Source organism: Elephas maximus, chromosome 3 (assembly GCF_024166365.1).
Source record: "Elephas maximus indicus isolate mEleMax1 chromosome 3, mEleMax1 primary haplotype, whole genome shotgun sequence".
NCBI lineage: Eukaryota > Metazoa > Chordata > Mammalia > Proboscidea > Elephantidae > Elephas > Elephas maximus.
Genome location: NC_064821.1, coordinates 67,755,660 through 67,776,677, shown reverse-complemented (window position 1 = coordinate 67,776,677; position 21,018 = coordinate 67,755,660). Strand labels below are relative to the sequence as shown.

The following is a 21,018-nucleotide window of genomic DNA, read 5'->3' as shown; positions in this document are numbered from 1 at the left end:
TAGTGGTACCTCTTCTACCCACTCTGAGTGGTTAAACATTTAAGAACGGAGTAAGAAAATCTAGGCTACGGCCAATAAAGTAACTTCAGGTAAGTTTGTCTAAACAAACAAACAAGAAAAACAAACCCATTGCCACTGAGTCTATTCTGACTCATAGCGACCCTATAGGACAGAGTAGAACTGCCCCATAGGGTTCCAAGGAGCGCCTGGTGGATTTGAATTGCCATCCTTTTGGTTAGCAGCCATGCTTTTAACTACTGCACCATCAGGGCTCCAAGTTTGTCTCGATAATACAAATAATTACCATCAGGTACTTGGGAGATGCTAGGCATTATGCTAAACACTGTATATGTTACTTAATCCTCCTGTTATTATCCCCATTTTATAGATGAGTAAACCAAGAGGCACAGAGAGGTCAGAGAATTTACCTAAGCTCACACAGCCAGTAAGAGCTAGAGCCATGGTTGCAAAGCAGGTCCATCTTACTCCAGAGTCTGTATTGGTAACTGCTAGCCATTTGGCCCATGCCTGAACAGATACAAGTCACCCACTTATCTCTTGTTTTTTAGTTAGCTTTAACACAACATGAAATGAAACGGTAAGACCTGCTCTCCATAAAGTATTTAGCAAACACCTTGTCCAGTTATCTAGGAACCTAGTATACAGTCACACCTTTCTCTCTTAATCCTCCTGGCCAGTTTCACTGCCGGATAGACTCTCCCCAGAAGGAACGAAAGAGAAAAGGGGAATGAAACTTAGACTCTGTCCATGTTTTATATTTGTCAGTATCCCTGGCAGAGGTTTACGGGGAAGAGTTAGTCAGTCGTGGATGAAAAGAGATCTGAGGATTATTTGGATCTCAGTTTTTCCTCACAGTTACTCTTTCCTTTCTGATGCCTGACAAATGAGAGCTTTGAAAGGTGGACTTTTCTCTTTGGACACTGTTTAATTAGAGGTTGACTGTATTGAGAACCCCTCAGATGGAGATCTAAAGCAGTTATCCATCTCGTCCCCATTTCCCCTTCTTCCCCTACAATTCCTGGCTATGGCTTGAAGTTCCGTGAAAATTCCAAGATGGATACTTTTCTGAGTAGCTGTTAGTACAGGGCAGGTACACAAAGGTAGAAAAAGAAAAAAAGAAACCCCCTGCAGCTGCAGCCAGGCATATCTGATCCCAGGAACGTTGTAGTCTTAATCCTCTTTCAAACCGGGTCAGGAGTCTGGTGACCCTTTCATTTCCCGTCTCTGCAGATCCTCAGCCTGAGACTCCTTCTCAGGTTTTTCCCATCCAAACACTGCAGATTGCATCCACCTAAATCTATATCCCACTCAGGTTTGGTCAGCTTGGCTTGGGCTTTCTGACCTCACGAGATCTAGTGAATGTTAATGGATTGAAGACCAGAGCCCAGTGGGTGGGTGGTGTTTGAATTTTGATTCCAGCATGCTTTCTTAGTGCTTGCTTCAGGATTAAACTGACAGCTGTGCAGTGGACTGTTGAGGAGAGTGCTTTCCCTTGAATAGCCAGAAGGTTAGAGAAGGACCTAAGAGATGATCTCAGCTAGCTTTGACCTGATAGAAGAATCCCAAGTCCACATCTTCCAGGCAGTTTTTCTCAATTGCTGCTTATCCACCTCTGCTGATGGGAAGCTCATTACCTTACAAGGCTGCCGGTTCATCGTGGTCTGTTGTGACTGTTCCCAGGTTTTCCTTTCTATTTGAGCCAAAGTGAAATGGTATAGTCAACCAAAATGAACCTAGGCTTGTAGATAGGCCTAACTATAGGTGGATGGATGTTCGCATCATGAGAGTGACAGAGGATCGTTTTTCTTTTTCCTTTTAGCTACTCGGCAGACAACCAAAGAGGGCCTGGCTTGGCTGGACCCAAAAGATCCAGTGTGGTCAGTCCGAGCCATCCACCACCAGCTCCTCCCATGGGCTCTCCACCAGGTCCCAAACCTGGGTTTGCCCCACCACCTGCCCCTCCACCTCCGCCTCCAATGATTGGTGCCCCACCCCCACCCCCACCTGTAGGATTTGGGACTCCAGGGACCCCACCACCGCCTTCACCCCCATCTTTTCCACCTCACCCCGATTTTGCTGCCCCTCCACCTCCTCCCCCACCTCCAGCAGTTGACTACCCAACTTTACCACCCCCTCCCTTGTCCCAGCCAGCAGGAGGAGCACCTCCCCCTCCACCACCTCCCCCTCCTCCTGGACCCCCTCCTCCCCCTTTCAGTGGTGCAGATGGCCAGCCTGCCATGCCACCACCACTTTCTGATGCCCCCAAACCCAAGTCTTCCTTGCCTCCTGTGAGCGATGCCCGCAGCGACCTGCTTTCAGCCATCCGTCAAGGTAAATCCCTGTTTTGGGTCTAGGACCATGGGGCCTTGTCTTTCTAACTGAGATGACTGATTAGGGAGTGTGTGAGGGGCTCTGTGCTCTTCCCAGAGAACAACTTTAGGTGGGTGGGAAGAGATTTGTACCTCAGGTCTCAGATAGATCACCATGAAGAAAGGCTTTACCCTATAACAGAGATTTAGATTTCTTTCCACCTTGGTTTAAAGTAAGAATTCTTAACCTGAGACCTTTGAACTCCTTGAAGATTAATGCTATATGTATGTGAGTTTTTTTCTTGGGGAAGGATCCCCATTTTTTATCGGATTCCCAAGAAGAGTTCTACGTCCCAGAAAAAAATAATGAATCACTGTACTAGAGGGTCCTTCTTTAGCTGGCCTCAGTCACCTCCTGTCCTCCACCTTCCCGCCTTTTATAGCCTTCCTCCTCCCCTCCTTGCCTCTCTCACTCTTCCTTCTCCCCATTTCCTCCTACTCCTTTCCTCTTTTGACTCCTGCCCTCCCTCCCTCAGCTCACCCTCATGGAGCATTTATTCTCTGTCTGCCAGGGTCCAGGTCTGGTCCCAGAAGTTATAGTGGTTGTTTCTGTCTGTGATCTTCAGGGAACTTCTGGTCTGGAAGAGACGGTCCAGAACAGCTGGCCTTCTTTGTAATCAGTGGGATTGGGCAGGCTGAGTGCCTGCTAGTTGGGGCCACTCCCTACACAAAACCTCAGGAGAAGGTACCATCCTCACCAGCCTGAAGGTATAAGCCTGGAAGAATGGTAGACTTCCTTTTAGGCATACCTCCAGCACCAGTTTCATACAACCTCATCTTTCCTGCTTCCTCCTTTCCCTTTGGTTTCCCAGAGGGTGCTTCTTTTTCTCTCTTCTTGCCAGTACTTCTCCCGTCAGTTGCTACTCCCACTTACTTAGTTCTGGAGGGATTTTGAGGCTGAGAACACACCTTCTAAACCCTTTTCCCTCTGTCTCCCACCAGGCTTTCAGCTGCGCAGGGTTGAGGAGCAGCAGGAGCAAGAGAAGCGGGATGTTGTGGGCAACGACGTGGCTACCATCTTGTCACGTCGCATTGCTGTTGAGTACAGCGACTCAGAGGATGACTCCTCTGAGTTTGATGAGGACGACTGGTCAGATTAACTCTTCCTGCCTGCTGCCCACCTTTTTTTTCTTTCCTTCCTACCTGCCTTCTTTGATGTCTACTGCAACAATACCATGGAAGAAAAAAGGGAGAAACAAAGAATTTCAAGGGGCCAAAGCCTTCCCTGAAGCAACCAAAGATATATCCAAGGGCTTCTTCCAAATCAGCACGTATTTCCCCTCCACCCACAGTCAAGCCCCATAGGGCTCCTGAGATTGAGTAGCTAAAATGTTTCCTCCACCCTTCAACTGCCTGTTGCATGTTGAAGGGAGGGAAAAAATCCCAAAGCAGATCCCTTTGATTGGGTTGAAATTGGAGATGGTGTCTTCTCATAGGAGCCATTTCCAAACTGGTCTTCTTCCAGTCCTTGCCCTCAGCTGCTTTGAATAATGCCAGCCATCTTCTGTCCTAAAGCAGTGAGAGTGGCCTGCATGGACACAGCTGGCCCCTTCCTGTGCACTGAGAGGGCAGAGCAGGCAGCATGCCCCAGCAGCCAGACTGCCGTGCCCTTCTGCCACACCCTTCTGCCCTGATCTTCTGGGTGTGGCTGCCTTTCACTAAGCCATCTCTATGCCTGGGATGCCCTCTATTCCAGGAGGTTTCAAGTCCCTAAAGAATGTCTCACGCCCCTCGCCCAGAAATGATGCCTTTCTGAAGACTTGAGATTGTTCAGTGCCTCCTTTCCAGCTTCCCTCTTGGTGAATGTGGTGTTCGGGTATCCCTTAAGTGCCCCTTCCTCGCCCCCAGGTGCCTGTGGGTACCACAGCCCAGTTAGCTTTAGCCCAGTCCTAACCTCTAATACCCATGACCAAACAAGTCCTGACACACAGGGATCTGGGCCTCTGCTGGCTGTCAGGAGCAAAGCTGAGAGATTTGGAACTGCAGGACTGGAAGGACGGTGGAAGTCCTCAGGTCCCTCCCTCTTGAGGACCCTGAGGCCTAGAGACGGGAAGTGACTTGCTCAAGGTCACACCGTTGGACGGTGACAGAGCTAGAGCCCAGAATTCCTCATTCCAAGTTACTTGTGCTTTCTGGGACCAAATATTGGGTACCTGCTGGAGGCTGGGCAGAGCCTTCTTGGCTTGTTGTTACTCCAGACCTCGCCATAGGTGGGGGTCCCAGCAGGAGGGCTCAGGGCCTGTGCCAGCCCTGTCATTGCTGCTCAAACCCTAAGGGTCTCTCCTGTAATTCTTTGCTGCTCCCCTCCCCCACATCACTAGCCAACCAACCACATGGCCTTGGGAGCTGCCTTTCTGGGGACCAGAGGTAGTGAGAGAAGGAAGAGGGTAGGCAGCTTTGACAGGTGCTGTTTTCAATTCCTCTGCAACTCGTCCCTCTTTTATTTCCCCAATTTACGCATAGGTTCCGCCAACTGTAGAAACTTCAGTCCCTCAAGCTGGCAGCCGCTGTAGGTACCTGCCTGGGGGGGCCTGGCAGCCATGAGGAGGGCTGAAAGGCAGAAGGACTCTGGGCCTTGTTTCCAGCTGCCCCCCTCACCACACATGGTGATGTCCCTTCTCCCTCCTCCCCCTGTTTCTCAGAGCTAATACACAGGTGCTATTATTTGGAAAAAACTGGTCAGCTCTGGCCAACATTGAGGTTTCTTCTCTTCTGTCCTAACTATTGTGTAGCCTCTTAGCTGAAATCGGCTTCTACTGGCTTCTCTGGCTTTCAGAGCCCTGAAACAAAGAGAAACAGGATCTGTCTCGACCCAGCACAGCAAATGGTTGTAGTAATTGCCAAAGCCCTCGCAAAACCCTCCGGCTTGAGAAGTGTGTGTATAATCATGGGTACTGCTGCTGTGCCCTGCTGAATGCTTCCCCTCTGCCTTTGTTCCTTGAACTTGGGGTGTGGGGACTGAGCCTGTAGGTGCCAGCTTGCCCTCCTGCTGTGGCTCTCCAGAGTGTGCCCCCCTTCCTCTCCTCAGATCAGGTCTCTGGCACACCACAGGCACCAGGCTCCATTGCAGAGCAAACCAGCTCTGTGTGCCCCCACTTTGCTTCCCACCCTGCACTTTGGAAGCTGAAGGTACTCTCACCAGAACCCTAAAATGGCCGCTGAAGGTGCCCCTGGCTGCAGCCCAAGAGTGACTAGAGAGACAGGCAGAGGGCAGTGGTTCTCCCAAATAGGAGCCCTGGGGCCTGGCCAGGCCAGGGTTTTGGCCTGATGGCTTTGACTAAATTACCCCATCTCCTCCTTTCCGGAAAGGGGGGAGCCAGCGCCACTTTCTATCCTTCTGCTCTGACCTTGAAGGGGCGGTGTTGGCCTGGCTTCTGGAATGGACAGAGTCCACGGTGGAAAGGGCTGGGGGCAGGAGGAGGTGGGGAGGGGCACTGCCTGCAGAAGGTAGGATTAGATCATTAGCTCAGTGACCTCCTAGGGTTTCGATGTGCTGTGTTCTCATCCTACAGCTGGTTTAGTAATGATCTGCAAGTCCCGGAGAGCAACAGCACAGCTCTGCCTGATGCTCTCATTAAAATCTATGCAGCCAAGCTCGGAGCTTTGTAGCAGGCGGCATTGCGAAGCCGCCTCAGCTCGGGGGCTGGGGACCCAGTCAGCCGAGAGGCCCTCTGGGCTCTATTTATGCATATGTGCACCAAAAAAAAAAAAAAAATTCTTTAAACCCTTTAAGATGAGAAAGGACCCACTGCAGCTAATTGTGTTTTTGGAATCCTGTAATTGTAGAATGCAAAGTTTAGTGATTATTTAAACTGGGCCCACGTTGGTAAGAGTAGGAAACAATGGCCTGTAAGAACCCTTAAGAGCTAAAGCCAAGGGGCCACCTTCCTTCCTGGTCTGCCCAGCCCAGGGCACCTGCCCCCATTCCTGTGGCCCAGGGGGCCAGCATTCAACCGACAGTGTCAGATAGTGACTTGTGGCTTTGCCTTGGTTGAGAGATGAGTACATTCCAAAGGAGCAGCCGGGGGTGGGGGCAGGCTCAGCCATCCCTTGGAGGCTCAGAGCAGCTGGCCCAAGCTCCAGCTCACCTCCGATGGAAGCTCGAGTGCCCTCAGAAACGACCCTGGCCAATGTCACCGCTGAGCCGAGGTGGTGTTGTCAGGGCTAATGTGAAATCTCTTCCCGTGGCGCCGACCCTTTGGCTCTGCAGCGCCAGCATGGACAGATTGAGGTCTCTGTGGCTGCGGTGACCCCGCTTAGCATTCCCATTGTGTTCCAGCTCTGGTCTCCGGCTGTCTCCCACCACAGCCCCCCTCACGTGACCTCCGGGTGGGGAGAGGGACGGTACCCCAAAGCCAGGGGGGCTTTTGCTCATGAGAGATGTCAGGTTTCCTGGGGGGCATCAGGCTTTGAGCTCTGCTGGGGTCCTGCAGACCTGGGAGCTGTGCCTCTTGCCATATTCACTTTCAGTGCCTCCACGAGGACTAGGGAACAATTTTTTTATTGTATTAACTTTATTCAGTTCATTCACTTGAGAAACTAACCAATTTTTGCTTTCTGTCTAGAATGATGTACATGTAGGAGAGTGAGCTGTAATGCTCCCAAAGTGCCTTTTTTTCTCTGATATAAATATATTTATAAGGACATATTCCAGTGGGTTCTTGGGTGAGTTTGCCACCTCAATATTTTAGGGAGTGGGCATGTATGTAGTGGGGATACAAGCCGAAAACAGCTTGCTTTCCGCGGAGGATGGGAAAGGAGTTTCAGTTGGGGATCTGAACAGTGGGGGTGAGCCAAGGCCCTAAAGTGACCCTGAGGTTGCTGCCTTTCCTCTTCTCCCTTTGTTCTCAGGCCCTTAGAAGCACACCCAACTTTTTTAAAAGCCCTGTGGCTCCGAGCCTGGTCTGATTCCCTGCCAGGCTTGTGTATACCGCATTTGTACCCTAGCGTTCTTAAGGTTCTGTGTAACTATTTTATGTGTACACATGAATACTTAAATGCCAACATTTTGAACAATTTGATAAAGTATTTTTAGTCGCGTAGCCACCTCTTGTTTTTAGTGGAAGAAGAAGCGAAAAGGGGGCAACATTGGTGGCCACAGGTGGTGGTCAGGGCCTGAAGGTCCTGTGTGGGTGGGACCGAGGGCAGAGGCCTGTGGGTCTGGATGGGGCAACGTGTGCAGGAGGTGGAAACCCTTTGGGTTTAGGAAGAGGTGGGAGACCCGGAGGCCCAGGTCCCCAGGCGTTCTCAGCTGGCTGAGGACAGGGTGTGGTGGGGTGAGGGGGGGAGCGGGAGACAAGCTGCTGGCAAGTCCTTGCATCAGGCAGCAGAGGCGCATAGGCTGAATACTGATGCTGTCTCCCAACATCTGGCCGGCATCTTGTCTGCTTCTCAGACCCAGGCAACTTACCTTAAATAGAAGGACTTACAGTGGAATCCGATAAAGCATTTAGGCTGCTGTACGCCCCCTCTCCTGCCTGGGGAAGACTGAGGAGGCTGGGTTTATACCCTGACCCGAAAAAATGACCTACCCAGGAAGCAACGGTTGTTCCAAGCACAGCTGCTGCGGGTAACTGTCCCTGGGGGTAATTTATGAGCAGACACCCAGTTCCGGACCCAGCAGACGCCGTGGGGTGGCCCCCGGGAGAGGACGGGAGCAGGGTTGGTGACTCTGCCAGTCACGCCTGCTGTTCAGAGAGTCACCCACTGGCATCCCAGGAGAGGGGGCAGAAGTTTTGAATTGTCAGCAACTGCTGCGCCAGCCGCTCTGAGCTCATCACTGGAGGTGGGGGTGCAGGGGAGGGGAGGGGGGCGCGGAGCCGGCTTGCCCCAGCGGAGCCCCTGTGCTCCACCCTCCTGTGTTTAGTCAGCACTTGGCTTCCCGAGGCCGGTGACTGACAGTGAGCCAGACACCCGCCCTGGAAGAAGACAAAATGGTGGTGTCGGGAGCCGCCCTTACTGGGGAATTGGAGGGAAGGAATGTGGTTCTGGGAAGCACAAGGCCTGAGCTTGAATTCCTGCTCTGCCACTTGAGAGCTGTGACCCTGTGCAAGTCACTTTACCTCTTTGGGCTGACCTAAGAAGAATGAGCGTTTATTGAGCACCCACTACCTGCCAAAGACTGCATATACCGTATCCTAGTTCCCTATTTGACAAACGGGAAAACAGGTTCAGAGAGGTTACTTGAGTTTCCTAGGATCACATAGCTGACCAGGAGCAGAGCCATGATTCCAACGGGTTTCTCAAGCCGGAGTGTGCTATTTCCACCGTGCAATTTAAACAGCTGAGTATCTCCATCTAGAATCCTGGTCTGTAGTGCCATAGGGGATATGTTAAAGGTTTGCGATTCTTGTCTACCCCACCCCCTGGTGCCCCGTTTTACGGGTACAGTAATGGGTGATGGTTATTTTTGCTCTGGAATCAGACCAGCTCAACAGAGGACCCAGGTATCCTAGACCTTTAGACGTGTGCCTGCACACATGTGAGCCGCATGGGAACAAAATGGGTTCCCTAGATTCGGTCTGGGACTTAGCACAGCACAGTAACCGGCACATGCACACACACATGTATGTGTACACAGCCATGCACAGACATGTATACATGCAAAAAAGACCTACACATGTGAGTGGGAACACATGACCCAGACCTGAGGTCAGATGCACACACTACACGGACCTCCGTCCTGTGCAAACAAGGACACCAGCCAGCACACTGTTAGGGGAACCCGCACAGTCACAGGCAAACATCTCACACAAAGTCCTCAGAAGCCACCCCTCCCTCTGCCCTGCTTCCTCAGTATCAGTTCCTCACTGCCCCCTCCTGGCCACCCAGTGGCCAGAACACCCTGGCACTATTTCCCTGTAAGGCCTGCTCTGGGGTGGTTGTCAGCTAGTTCCCTCCTAGACCATGAGGCTGGGAGCAGTCTCCTGTACTCCCCATATGCTGCCACTCAGCCTCAGGAAATGTGAGTGTCTAGAGGAGGTTCTGAAGTCCCTGGGTGGCCCCAAAATGGTTAAGCACTCAGCTGCTAAGTGAAAAGTTGGTGGCTTGAATCCACCCACATGCACCTCAAAAAAAGGCCTGGCCATCTATTTGCAAATTAAACAGCCATTGAAAACCCTGTGAAGCACAGCTGTGCTCTGACACACATGGGTCACGATGAGCTGGGATCGACAGCAACTGGTTTATTTTAAGAGAAAGTTTGGAAGCTTGAAGGTAAAAAAAAAAACACCCAAAGGAATCCGTGTTGGAATTGTCAGTCCCATGATAACAGGGGGGCAGGTGATAACTTGGGGCAAGGGCTCCTACACAGACACCATCTCACCTCCGCAGGCAGCCACCCTTGCCCTTACCTAAGGAACTGGTACACACCCACCAGTGTGCACACAGATGCTCACATTCTGCACGCGCACTTAAAGAGGAGCAGACTTCCTGGCTGAGAAGTCACTGGGTAGGTCTCCTAGCTCCCACCTTACTACTATCTCTCTGGCCTCAGTTTTCTCATCTATACGATAAAGACGTGACTACAAAGATGTATGCAGCTCCTCCACTCTTGATATCGCATCTCGGGAACTAGCACCTCCTTCCAGATGTGTGTGCCTGAGTAAAGCACATCCATAAGCGTGACCCCATGGATTCCTCAGGACAGTCCTGGGAGGGCTTCCAAGACAAAACTTTATTCCTATTTTACAGATGAGGAAATAAGGCACAGAGAGGCACAACAACTCTCCAAAAGTCACACGGCAAATTGGCAGCAAGCATAGAGATAGAAACCTTTTCTTGCCAATGCCCCAGGCTGCCTACCAGACTGTGGACCCTGTGGGCTTTGGTCCAGAGCTGAGGAGACTGGAACTGCAGGGGCTAAAGTCAGAAGCTCTGCCCTTTTGTCCAGGAGCTCCTATGGCTGCCTGAAGGCTTGGGGGGAACCCAAAGGAGATCCCATGGGTAGGCATTGGCATGGAGCCTGGAAAAGGGCAACTTGGAACTTGGATGGGTCCCCCACCACCACCAGTAGACTGAGCAGACCTCAGGCTTCATTATGCAAAGCCAGAGGCAGGCTAAAGGGGGTTCTCTCTAGCCTGTGGGTACTTGGGAGCTTGTTCAACAGGGCGTGTACACACATGAGTGGTGTGTGTATGGCTGTCTGAGTCCACATGTATGCACTCACATGTAGACTTGTCCATGCATGCCTACAAGCACACTTAGGAATATTCGTAGGCATGTATATAGTATGCAAGTGTAGGCATGTATAGTATACAAGTGTGTGCGTTTGCAAACCTGCATATATGTGGCTGCATTTGTGTGTTTAGATGAGGAGGGTTTGCACGTTGAATACGTGTATGAATGGTGTCTGCATATCTGGCAGGCGCATTTATACACGTGTAAGATTTTGCATGCGTGATGGGTATGTTCATGAGTGTACTTGGGAATGTGCAGATGTTCACGTGCATTTGTGTGCAGAGGTGGGGTGGAGCATGTCCACACACATGACTGGTGAGTGTATATAGATGGGTGTGCAGAGATGGCTTCATGTGACTGTGTACACACAGTTGCAGGAATGCCCTGCCAAGAGAATATGGCACCAGTGTTCTTCCGCCAGCCCTGGTATAAGGGGCGCCCTGCCTGCTTCCAGCCACGCTGCTACCCAGGCTGGGCTCACAGCACCCCCATCCCCACCGCCCACTGCACACACTATTCCCCAGACCCATCCTGCTTGGCCAATTTGCAGCCTTTCGCTCCCAGCTCCCGAGAAGGCCTGCAGCAAAGTCAAGGGGCTGGTGGCCAATTAGCGAGGGGGTTAATCAGGGATCTAGGGACCCCCCAGGGGGGTGGGAAGCCAAAGGCAGAAGCTGGGGTTGGCAGGAACATGAGCTGCCTGTCACGAGGCAGGGAGGGGGCGGGGGACAGGCAGAGGAGGCTGAGCCAGCCTGTTAGTGCTGGAAGCCAAGGGTCTACCTATGAATTCATGATTGCTGAGCACTGACTGCAGTGGGGAGCATGTGTGAGTGTTGTACACTGTGTGAAAGGTACCTATGTGAAGTTCTGTGGTCATGTATCTGTGCGTGTGCAGTGGTGTGCAGATGGGCCTGGATATGCAAGCATGTCTGTATCTGTATGCACAGATGCATATACAAGGGGACCTTAGTTATCTGTTGCCGCCATAACAGAAATACCACAAAGGGGAAGCCTTAACAAATGGAGTTTATTTTCTCACAGTTTAGGAGGTTGGAAGTCTGAATTCAGGGTGCCGACTCTAAGGGAAGGCGCTCTCTGTCGGCTCTGGATGAAGGTCCTTGTCTCTTTGAGCTTCTGCTCCTGGGTGATCTTCATGTGGCTTGTCATCTCTCTTCCCCCATCTCAGCTTGTTTAATCTCTTTTATATCTCAAAAGAGATTGACTCACCCTACACCCTACACTCATCTTGCCTCATTAACATAACAAAGGGAACCCATTCCCCAGTGGGATTATAACCACAGGCATAGAGGTTAGGATTTACAACACATATTCTGGGGGGACACAATTTAATCTATAACAGGGTTAGTCTGTGTTTCTGTGTTTACATGTGTGTGCAAGGGCATGTACATACATTTAAGTGTGCTCCTGCAATGGAAAGTGCACATGAAGTTGACACTGTGTACACATGTGCAGTGATATACTTGTGTGCACAAATGTGTGTGCAGTGTGTAGATACATTGGGGTATACATGCATGCCTGGATGAGTGTGTGTGTCTGAACAGTCAGAGGTCTGGACCTCCTCCTATGCGTGTGTGTGTCCGTGTGCACATGCCCACATGCACACAGGTCTCAGCATGCAGGGAGCTGGGAGGTGCAGGCTGGTGGTCTCCAGGCTCCAGGAGAGAATCTGACAGACGAGCTTTGCCACAGCCCCCGGCCCCAGGAGCCTGTTTTCCAGCCTGTGGAAACTGTGAGCCCGTGAACTCATATTAATAGCTGCTGTCTCCTCACTTATTGCAGGGAGAGGCAGTCATGGCCCCAGAGGGGGCGGGGGTGGAGGTGGGGGCTCAGCATTCGGGGCTGCCCCCTCTCACCCACGCAGGACCTGGAGAGGGAGGGGGAGAGATGTGCCCCACCCCCATTCTAGGCTAACTCCAGCAGGAAGGCAGGGCTCTTGGCCTCCACTCAGGGAGCCCCCACTGCCCAGGTTGCCCTCCTGGGCCTCTGCAGCTGGATGGAATCAGGCATGGGGGTTGGAATACTGCTTGAGGTAGAGGTGCTGGGAGGCTTGGCTTCCATCCCCTGCCCCCCATGCACATTCACACACACACATGCACTCACACACACGTGCACGCACACGCACAGACATGTGCACACACAGGCAGTGGAGTGGGTCTTGAGCAGCCCTGGACTGAACACTAAAGAGGTCTGAGGATGAAAGAGACATACGAGGCTTCAGGCTGAGTGAGAGACACAGTCTAGCCTTCGGGAACCCTCAATCTGAGGCAAAAGACATGAACGACCCTGCCCTCAGAGCCCCTCAGCCTGAGAGAGGAGACAAAGCCCAGCTCTCATGAGTTCCCAGTCTGAGAGGGGAGACGTCATCTTCTATTCAGGAGCCACTAGTTCTGAGGAAAGAGAAACAGACTTCCTTTCAGGGGCCTTCGGTTTGAGGAACGAAACATGTCCCTTTCCTCGGGGACCCTCAGTTGCGGGGGGACACACAGCCGTGCCTTCAGGGGCCACCATTCTGAGGAGGGAGGCAAGACTTCTCTATAAATGTTCAGAGTGCATGCCCTGGTGGCACAACTTTTAAGTGCTCAGCTGCTAACCAAAAGGTTAGCAGTTCCAACCCACCCAGCAGCTCCATGGGAGAAAGGTCTGCTTCTATAAAAATTACAGCCAAGAACACCAGCAGAGCAGTTCTACTCTGTCACATGGGGTCGCTATGAGTCAGAAACTGGCTCATCAGCACCTAATAATGACATTGTTGTTAAGAAGCCCCTGAGGGTACAGTTAAGCATTAAGCTACTAACTGAAAGATTGATGGTTTGAACCCACCCAGATGTGCCTCAGAAGAGAGGCTTGGAGATCAGCTTCCAAAAGGTCACAGACTTAAAAATCCATGGAGTGCAGTTCTATTTCATACACATGGGGTTGCCAGCTTGTTTTTTGTTTATAATAATTAAAGGGTCCCTGGGTGTCACAAATGGTTCGTGCTAGACTACTAACCTAAAGGTTGGCGGTTTGAACCCATCCAGTGGCACCATGAAAGAAGGGCCTGGTGATCTACTTCCAAAAGTTTATAGCCACTGAAAACCCTACAGAGCGCAGCTCTACTTTGAAACACATGGGGTTGTCATGAGTTGGAATTGACAGCAACTGTGGTTTGTTTTATTATTAAAGGGAACTGACATATTGGCATGCTTTAAATGGGCATATACTATGTGAAAGCACTTTGACATATGTCATCGCATCTGGATCCACAACTACAACTATTACTCCCGTTTAACATGAGGAACCTGAGTCTCAAAGAAATGCAGCATCCTGCCGAGTTCCCAGGGTAACCAGGGCCATGCTCTGTGGGACTCCAAGGCTTGGTGCAGCCTCCACAGCAGGATGGAGTGTCAGAAGCTTTGCTTTCTTGTTCTGTCAGCTCCAAACTGGCTACTGTGGGCGAGAGATGGTCACCCTCATCCCAGGAAGGGTCCAGCACCCTGGTTTCTGTTCCCAGGGGTAGTGGGACACTTGTCAGGCAGTGCCCAGGTATGAGCCCCTCAGAGTGCATGCCTCTAACATGTCAGGAATTGGCATCCTGGAGGGGTCACCCGCCAGCCACACTCCATCCCGGGCCTCCAGCCCCGGCTCTGGCCTAACCCTTCCCTTCCAGCCTCTCCCCTACCAGGCCGCATTCCACCCCTCCACAGACACATATGGAAACAAATTTATCACAAAATCATCTTTTATTGAGGGCTAGGTTGGGACAGGAATGGGGAATGCACTGGGGGCCGTACCCCGGTGTTGGCTTGCACCCGCCTCCTCTAGGGCACCGCAGGGTGAGGCCTGGCCCCCAGGCCATGGCTATGCCAGGCTGCAGTGGAGTTGAGGGTCCTGGCTGCCTGGCCGGGCTGCAGTTTCCTCTAAATGGCCACCAGAGGGCAGCCGGCCCCAGAGCAGAGGAATTCTCGGTTGCTCAGGTAATGGTTTCTTAAAAAAATAAAAAACCAGAGGCTGGTGTGTTCCCCTGCAAACCCGAGGGGGCGGGCCCGGGGAGAAGGCTCTGGTTTCTATGATCTCTTCGGTAAAAAATAAGCAAAAATAATAACAAAATACGTGGTTTCTCTTTCTCCCTTTCCCCCGTTTAGGAACTGAGGTCAGAAAATGGGGGTGTGGGAACTGGGGGTACCCTGGTATAGCCTGGCTTTCAAAGTGTGGCCTCTTTTTTCCCCTTCCCACCCATAAATAAATCAATAAATAAGTCGTAAATAAATACTTTCTGTGCACATATATATACATCTTTCTCTTATCTAGACAACAAAGTGACTAACCTCTCTGACTCTCAAGCTCAGAATCTCAAAAGTAAAGTGACATGGTCAAGGTCAAGATGGGGGGGAGGATCAGGAACTTGGAATGGCACTGTAAAACACCCAGAATTCTGGATCTCCAAGCCAGCTGAGCTTTGGGGCTTCTGAGTGGAACCCTGACCACCCGAACGTTCCAGAACCATGGCACCTGCTGGGCCCCACAGGGATCCGAACAGAATCTGGAAACACCCAATGTCCTAGAACTCCAGAACCAGCTGGGTCTTGGGGGTGTGGAGTTGGGGGTTTGGAACAAAGCCCTGGAGGACCCAACATTCTGGAATCCTGTAGCAATCAGGGCTGAAGGGTCACCAGGATGCAACTACACATCACTGGGGGAGCGAGATCGGAAGGGCATCTTGGAAGAGGAACAGCAGCAGCAGATGGCCCACAGCACCTTCTGCACGTCCTGGTTGCGGAAGGCGTAGATGATGGGGTTGATCATGGAGTTGTAGGTGGCGGGGAGCAAGGTGAGATAGGTGTAGAGGGGCGGTGAGTGGGCATCACCCAGCAGGCAGTAGACAGTGAAGGGCAGCCAGCAGGCAGCAAAGGCACCAAGCACCACGGCCAGTGTGGCGATGCCCTTGCGAGTGGCCACATAGTGGGAAGCAGGCAGCAGGTGCCGCTGGAGGGCAATCTGCTGGGCGTGGCGGCAGACAATGCGGCAGATCTGGGCATAGAGCTGCAGCATGACCCCAAACACCATGAAGAAGGCTACAGCCAAGACCACCAGATGGTTCTTGGAGAGTGGACGTACCACGCCACACGTGGCTGGGGCACCCAGGCAGTTCCAGGCCAGCACGGGTAGTAGCCCCAGGCCCACTGCGCCCCCCCACACTAGGGCCAACATCACGTAGGTCCGCGTCACCGTCGTCTCCGAGTAGTAGGTGAGGGCATTGTAAAGAGATAGGTAGCGGTCGACAGTGATGGCCAGTAGGCTGCCAATGCTGGCAGTGAAGGCCATTGCCAGCATGCCAACCAGCACCAGGCTCATCTCCACCGAGCCGATGCAGAAGACAGCTGCAAAGTGTAGGACAAGGCCCAGGCCTGCCAAGAGGTCTGCCACAGCCAGGCTGCCCACCAGCAGGAACATCGGGGCACGGAAAGCGGGAGTGCCCACAATGATGGCCACCACCAGCGCATTCTCGCAGGACACCAGGGTCCCCGAGATGCACAGTACCACATCCCAGGCCTTGGGTGATGGCAGAGGTGTGCCTGGGCTTGTGGGCCCCTCTGCTGAGCCCACGCTGCTCACACTCACATTGCCTGGGCCAGCTGAGAGCCAGGCCAGGGGGCTACCTGCACCCCACATCATGGTACCTGCAGGAGAAAGGCCCTGTGAGAGGAAGGTGGGGTTGGGGGCTGGGTGCAGGGGCCTGGAGGGAATGTGGTGCCCCTCAGGATACCTGGTGGGAGTTTCTCCTCAGCATGGCAGGGTTCTCATCCCATTCATGCCCTTGGCTTCCTCCAGGACATCTTTGTCTTCTCCAATGCCCCCAGGCCTCTAAGCAGGGGTCTTGTTTCCTGAGGGGGTCCCTGTCTTGGGTCTCTTCACCCTCCCTTCTTACTTCCTGGGTCCTGCAGGCCTCTTTTGCCAGCTCTCTCTCCCACGTGTGTGAACAGAGAACCAGATGAGGCCACCTGGATCGGATAGGGGCCCACAGGTCCCGGAAAGGACCACAAATTGCGGGGGGGGAGGGGAACACATCTTGAATGTGAGGGCAGCTCTGCTCCCTCCCCACCGGGGAGGATGACGCTCCGTTTCTGAGGCTCGCCAGACCCCTCACGACTGTCAGTACTGCCAGCTCCAGGCTCCGCCCCCAGGGAATGAGAGAGAAGCTCCAGCCAGCCCCAACCCCAGACTCCTGGAGTAGCTACACCTGGGAAGTCAGCCTCCCTCCCTCTTCCAGCCGGGACTTCAGTCCCCGGTCAGACCCTCTTCCTGCCTGAACCACTAGGCCCCCGGAACAGACACCCCCTGCTGGAAGCCACTTTCCCAGGTCAGATCCCTCCTTCTGCCCCGACACCTGGATCTTGGGCCTGACTCCGCCACCTGCCTGGATGCCTGGATCCCTAAATCAGACACCGCCTCCTTCTCAGACGTCTGGGTCCCTGCTCCAGACGTCTCCTGCCGGCCCAACCTCAGATGACCATCCGTCCTTCCAAGGTCTCGGGTCCCTGCAGGAATGCTCACCCCCGGCCGGGTCACCCGACTGACATCTCTCAGCATCCGGACACTTGGGCTCCCTCCTGCTCACCCAGAACCTGGTCGCCAGCTCCAACCTCCGACCCTGGCCTGGCCCTGGGAGCCCCCCGCCTCCCAGAGCCCCAGCATCCTGCGTGCCCTCTCGGACGCCCGCACCCGCGGCAGGGCCCGCTACTCACGGCTCGGGACCGCCGGGAAGCTCCACTCGGGTGCGGACTGCGCGGGGTGTGAGCGGACCCCGAGAAGCCCCCGCGGCCGCGGGAGAAGTCGCGTGAGTCACCCCGCCCCGCCCCGCCCCCGACACCGGCTCGGTGACGCCAGCCGCCCGGCCGGCCAATGGGCGCGGCGCGCTGGGACGCAACGAGCGTCGCGCTGCATAGTAATAAGGCCTCGCACCGCCCGCTCCCCCATTCATAAAAAGCCATCGTGGCCGCGGCCCCGCCCCCTCCCAAGTTGGCCCGCGCTGTCCTTGACGCGACGCCCTCTGTGGGCCTGGGGTCCGGGGGCGACGGTGGGAGGGCCTTGGAGAAGTCTCAGAGAGACTGCGGGGGATGTGTACGGGGAGCGGGGAGAGGACCCAGGCAGGCTATGGGGTGATGGGACACTTGGGTAACAGAGACTGGTCGATGGAACCAGGTGACCGGGACCGAGTGACAGGGCTGAATGGGGGAGGTGAGGATGACGGGGCTGCCAAAAAGGTGGGGCCCTGAGGTGACAGTGACAGGATCACGAGGGAGCAGGGAGGTGGGCGGCAGTGACAGTATGAACGTGGTGACAGGATCTTCGGGGATGGCGGCGGTGGGACGCTGACGGTGAAAAGGGAGGCCCTCAGGGCAACCATAGAGGTGTCAGTGTGGTGGGGTTCATGAATCCCAAGGTGGCAGTGGAAGGGGACGATGGATTGTTTAGGTGAGGAGACTTCAGATCACCACAACCCTGTCAGAAGTGCTGAGGTCCTGAGGTGACAAAGCTAAGTGATGAGGGTGGTGGGATCCTGGAGCAGGGATAACAGGTGACTGTGGTAAGTGGGCCCCAGGGCAAGAAGGACAAGGTCAGGGGTCCAGACTGACAGTGACCAAGTATACAAGTTATAAGTCCTCGTGATTCTGGGGTTAGGATAAGGAGCTGATGACGTCACTCATGTCAGCCCGATAGCGCCCTCACAGCACGGGAAGGGTGGGATGGGCAAGATTTCAAAACCTGAATTATTTATTCAAAGATCTGGAAAGCCATTGGGGGATGGGGGGTGCACTTCCCCGAAGCACTGAGAGATGGGGAGCCGGGAAGAACTTGGAAACAGCAGACTTGGCTGCTCAGTCCTCAGGGCAGGCCCCTCTTAGCCTCCCATTTTAGGATTGGGAGGGGGAGAGAAAGTACTTCCTCTTCCTCAACCCTGCCTGTCCTTAATCCTAGGGCAACACCCCTGCAGACTGCTCCATATGTGACAGATGTGGGCAGGCCTGGGGGAAGAGGGGCTGGCTGCTCCTTCTCCTTCTGTCTCCAGCTCTGATCCTCTTTGGAGTCATCCAGGCCTGTGGGATGAGGGTGGGGAGTAAGGATTGGGTTAGGACTTAAGAAACCAGAGGGGCCCAAACCCCAGGAGTAAGAGGAACAGGGTGAGTGGCTGGGGGCGAGGGAGGGAAGGGGATACTTCACATGCACCTGGAGCAGGTACCCAGGTGTCCAAGCAGGAGGTGTCCGGCTTAGGGATTCAGGCATCCAGTGCAGGGGACTCTGCCACTGAAGGCCCAGACTGTGGATGAGGGTATTCCTGGTCCTGGGCCTTTGCACTGGCTGTTTCCTCTGCCTAGAACCCCTTCACTCCATTCAGATCCAAGGCCGTTGACTGAGGTCATCACTGCCACCCAGCTCTCTCCTCCCCCATAGGCCTGCTCTCTAGAGGAACGGGAAGTCCCTCCTCTCTGGTCCTTCTCATACCCTCTGCCCCTACAGTGTTGCTTTCTCCCCCACTGTTGACACCCTCTCCAATTCTTGCCGCCTACCAAGTGCCTCAACATAAAGAAAACCAAAATCTTCACAACTGGACCAATAAGCAGCATCATGATAAACGGAGAAAATATTGAAGTTGTCAAGGACTTCATGTTACTTGGCTCTACAGTCAAAAAAATCAAAAGACACACTGCATCGGGCAAACCTGCTGCAAGAGACCTCTTTAAAGTGTTAAAAAGCACAGATGTCACCTTGACGACTAAGGTGTGCCTGACCCAAGCCATAGTGTTTTCAGTCGCCTCAAACACGTGTGAAAACTGGGCAGTAAATAATGAAGACTGAAGAAGAATTGACACCTTTGAATTATAGTGTGGGTGAAGAGTATTGAATATACCATGGACTGCCAAAAGAACGGACAAATTTGTCTTGGAAGAAATACATCCAGAATGTTCCTTGGAAGCAAGGATGGCAAGACTTTGTCTCACATACTTTAGACATGTTGTCAGGAGGGACCAGTCCCTGGGGTAGGGCATCATGCTTGGTAAAGTAGAGGGTCAGCGAAAAAGAGGAAGATCCTCCATGAGATGAATTGACACAGTGGCCACAACGATGGGCTCAAGCATAACAACAATTGTGAGGATGGCGCAGGACCAGTTAGTGGTTTGTTCTGTTGTGCATGGGGTCTCTATGAGTTGGAATCAATTCAACAGTACCTAATAAGAACAACCAGGTGCCAGACCAGTGTCCAGTGCTTACAACAACCCTGCAAAGGTAAGGGCAGTGTCCCTACTTCATCGCCAAGGGTCTTGATGCAACTCACACAACAAATGGAACAGCTGGATCCAGGTCTGCCCGTAGCCACATTCAGTGTACCTTCCATCCTAGCCCAGATGTCACCATCTCCTTGAAGGGGCTGGGGGTGAAGTTTGACAGCAGCTGACAATACCTGGAGTTTCAGAAGTGGCCACCAGATGGCTGCGAGCACACACTTCGGGTGAACCTTCTTTCCTTACCTCCTCCCTTCACTAGCCTGGGCAATACCTTGGGCCCAAGCTCTAAACGGAGGGTGTGTGTGTGTGTTTCTGTGTGTGTGTGTGTGTGTAACACAGATCATCTCCACACCTAAGCCCCTTGTCCAAGCCCCAAGAGTTAGTGCATGCATTCTTAGCACATTCATTCAACCAATATTCATTAAGGGTTCCTTTTTTTTCTGGGCCTGGGTTTGGGTGGGGGCTAGGGACAGAGAATTCCTGTCCTTCACAATGCCATCCATCATTTGTTATGGTCCACACAGTGGAATGCCCTCACATAGTCAATAAAACACAGGTAAACATCTTTCTGGTATTCTCCACTTTCAACCAGTATCCATCTGACATCAGCAATGACACCCCTTGTTCCACATCCTCTTCTTAATCTGGCTTGAATTTCTGGCATTTTCCTATTAATGTACTGCTGCAGCCGCTTTTGAATTATCTTCAGCAAAATTTTACTTTCGTGCGATATTAATGATATTTTTCGATAATCTCCACATTTGGCTGGATCACCTTTCCTTGGAATAGGCACAAATATGGACCTCTTCCAGTTGGTTGGCCAGGTAGCTGTCCTCCAAATTTCCCAGCATAGATGAGTGAACACTCCCAGCACTGCATCTGCTTGTTGAAACATCTCGGTTGGTATTCCGTCAATTCCTGGAACCTTGTTCCTCACCAATGCCTTCAGTGCACCTTGAACCTCTTCCTTCAGCATCATCAGTTCCTGATCATATGCCACTGCCTGAAATGTTTGAATGACAACCAACTGCTTTTGGTGTATATTTCTTCCATCTTCTTCTCATGGTTCATGTGTCGTTTAATATCTTCCCCATAGAATCTTTCCATACTGCAACTCAAGGCTTGAATTTTTTTCTTCAGTTCTTTCAGCTTGAGAAATGCCAAGA

At 52.8% G+C, this 21,018-nt stretch overlaps 2 protein-coding genes across 2 annotated transcripts in view; one reads left to right on the top strand and one right to left on the bottom strand.

Moving 5' to 3' along the window:
* The window catches only part of WASF2 (WASP family member 2), a 75,059-nt gene extending 70,843 nt beyond the window's left edge, over positions 1-4,216 (top strand). The window contains exons 8-9 of the mRNA XM_049878422.1: positions 1,841-2,352; positions 3,333-4,216. Of these exons, the coding sequence (XP_049734379.1) occupies positions 1,841-2,352; positions 3,333-3,490 (670 nt within the window). The 3' untranslated portion in view covers positions 3,491-4,216. The remainder of the gene's footprint in view (positions 1-1,840; positions 2,353-3,332) is intronic.
* A 10,410-nt stretch (positions 4,217-14,626) lies between these two features.
* On the bottom strand, positions 14,627-17,383 carry GPR3 (G protein-coupled receptor 3). Its single transcript, XM_049875914.1, has 3 exons — positions 17,312-17,383; positions 16,333-16,567; positions 14,627-16,246 (listed from the first exon to the last, which is right to left on the bottom strand). The coding sequence occupies exon 3, from the start codon at positions 16,239-16,241 to the stop codon at positions 15,249-15,251; it is 993 nt and encodes a 330-aa protein (XP_049731871.1). The 5' UTR covers positions 16,242-16,246; positions 16,333-16,567; positions 17,312-17,383; the 3' UTR covers positions 14,627-15,248.
* Positions 17,384-21,018: the final 3,635 nt, after the last annotated feature.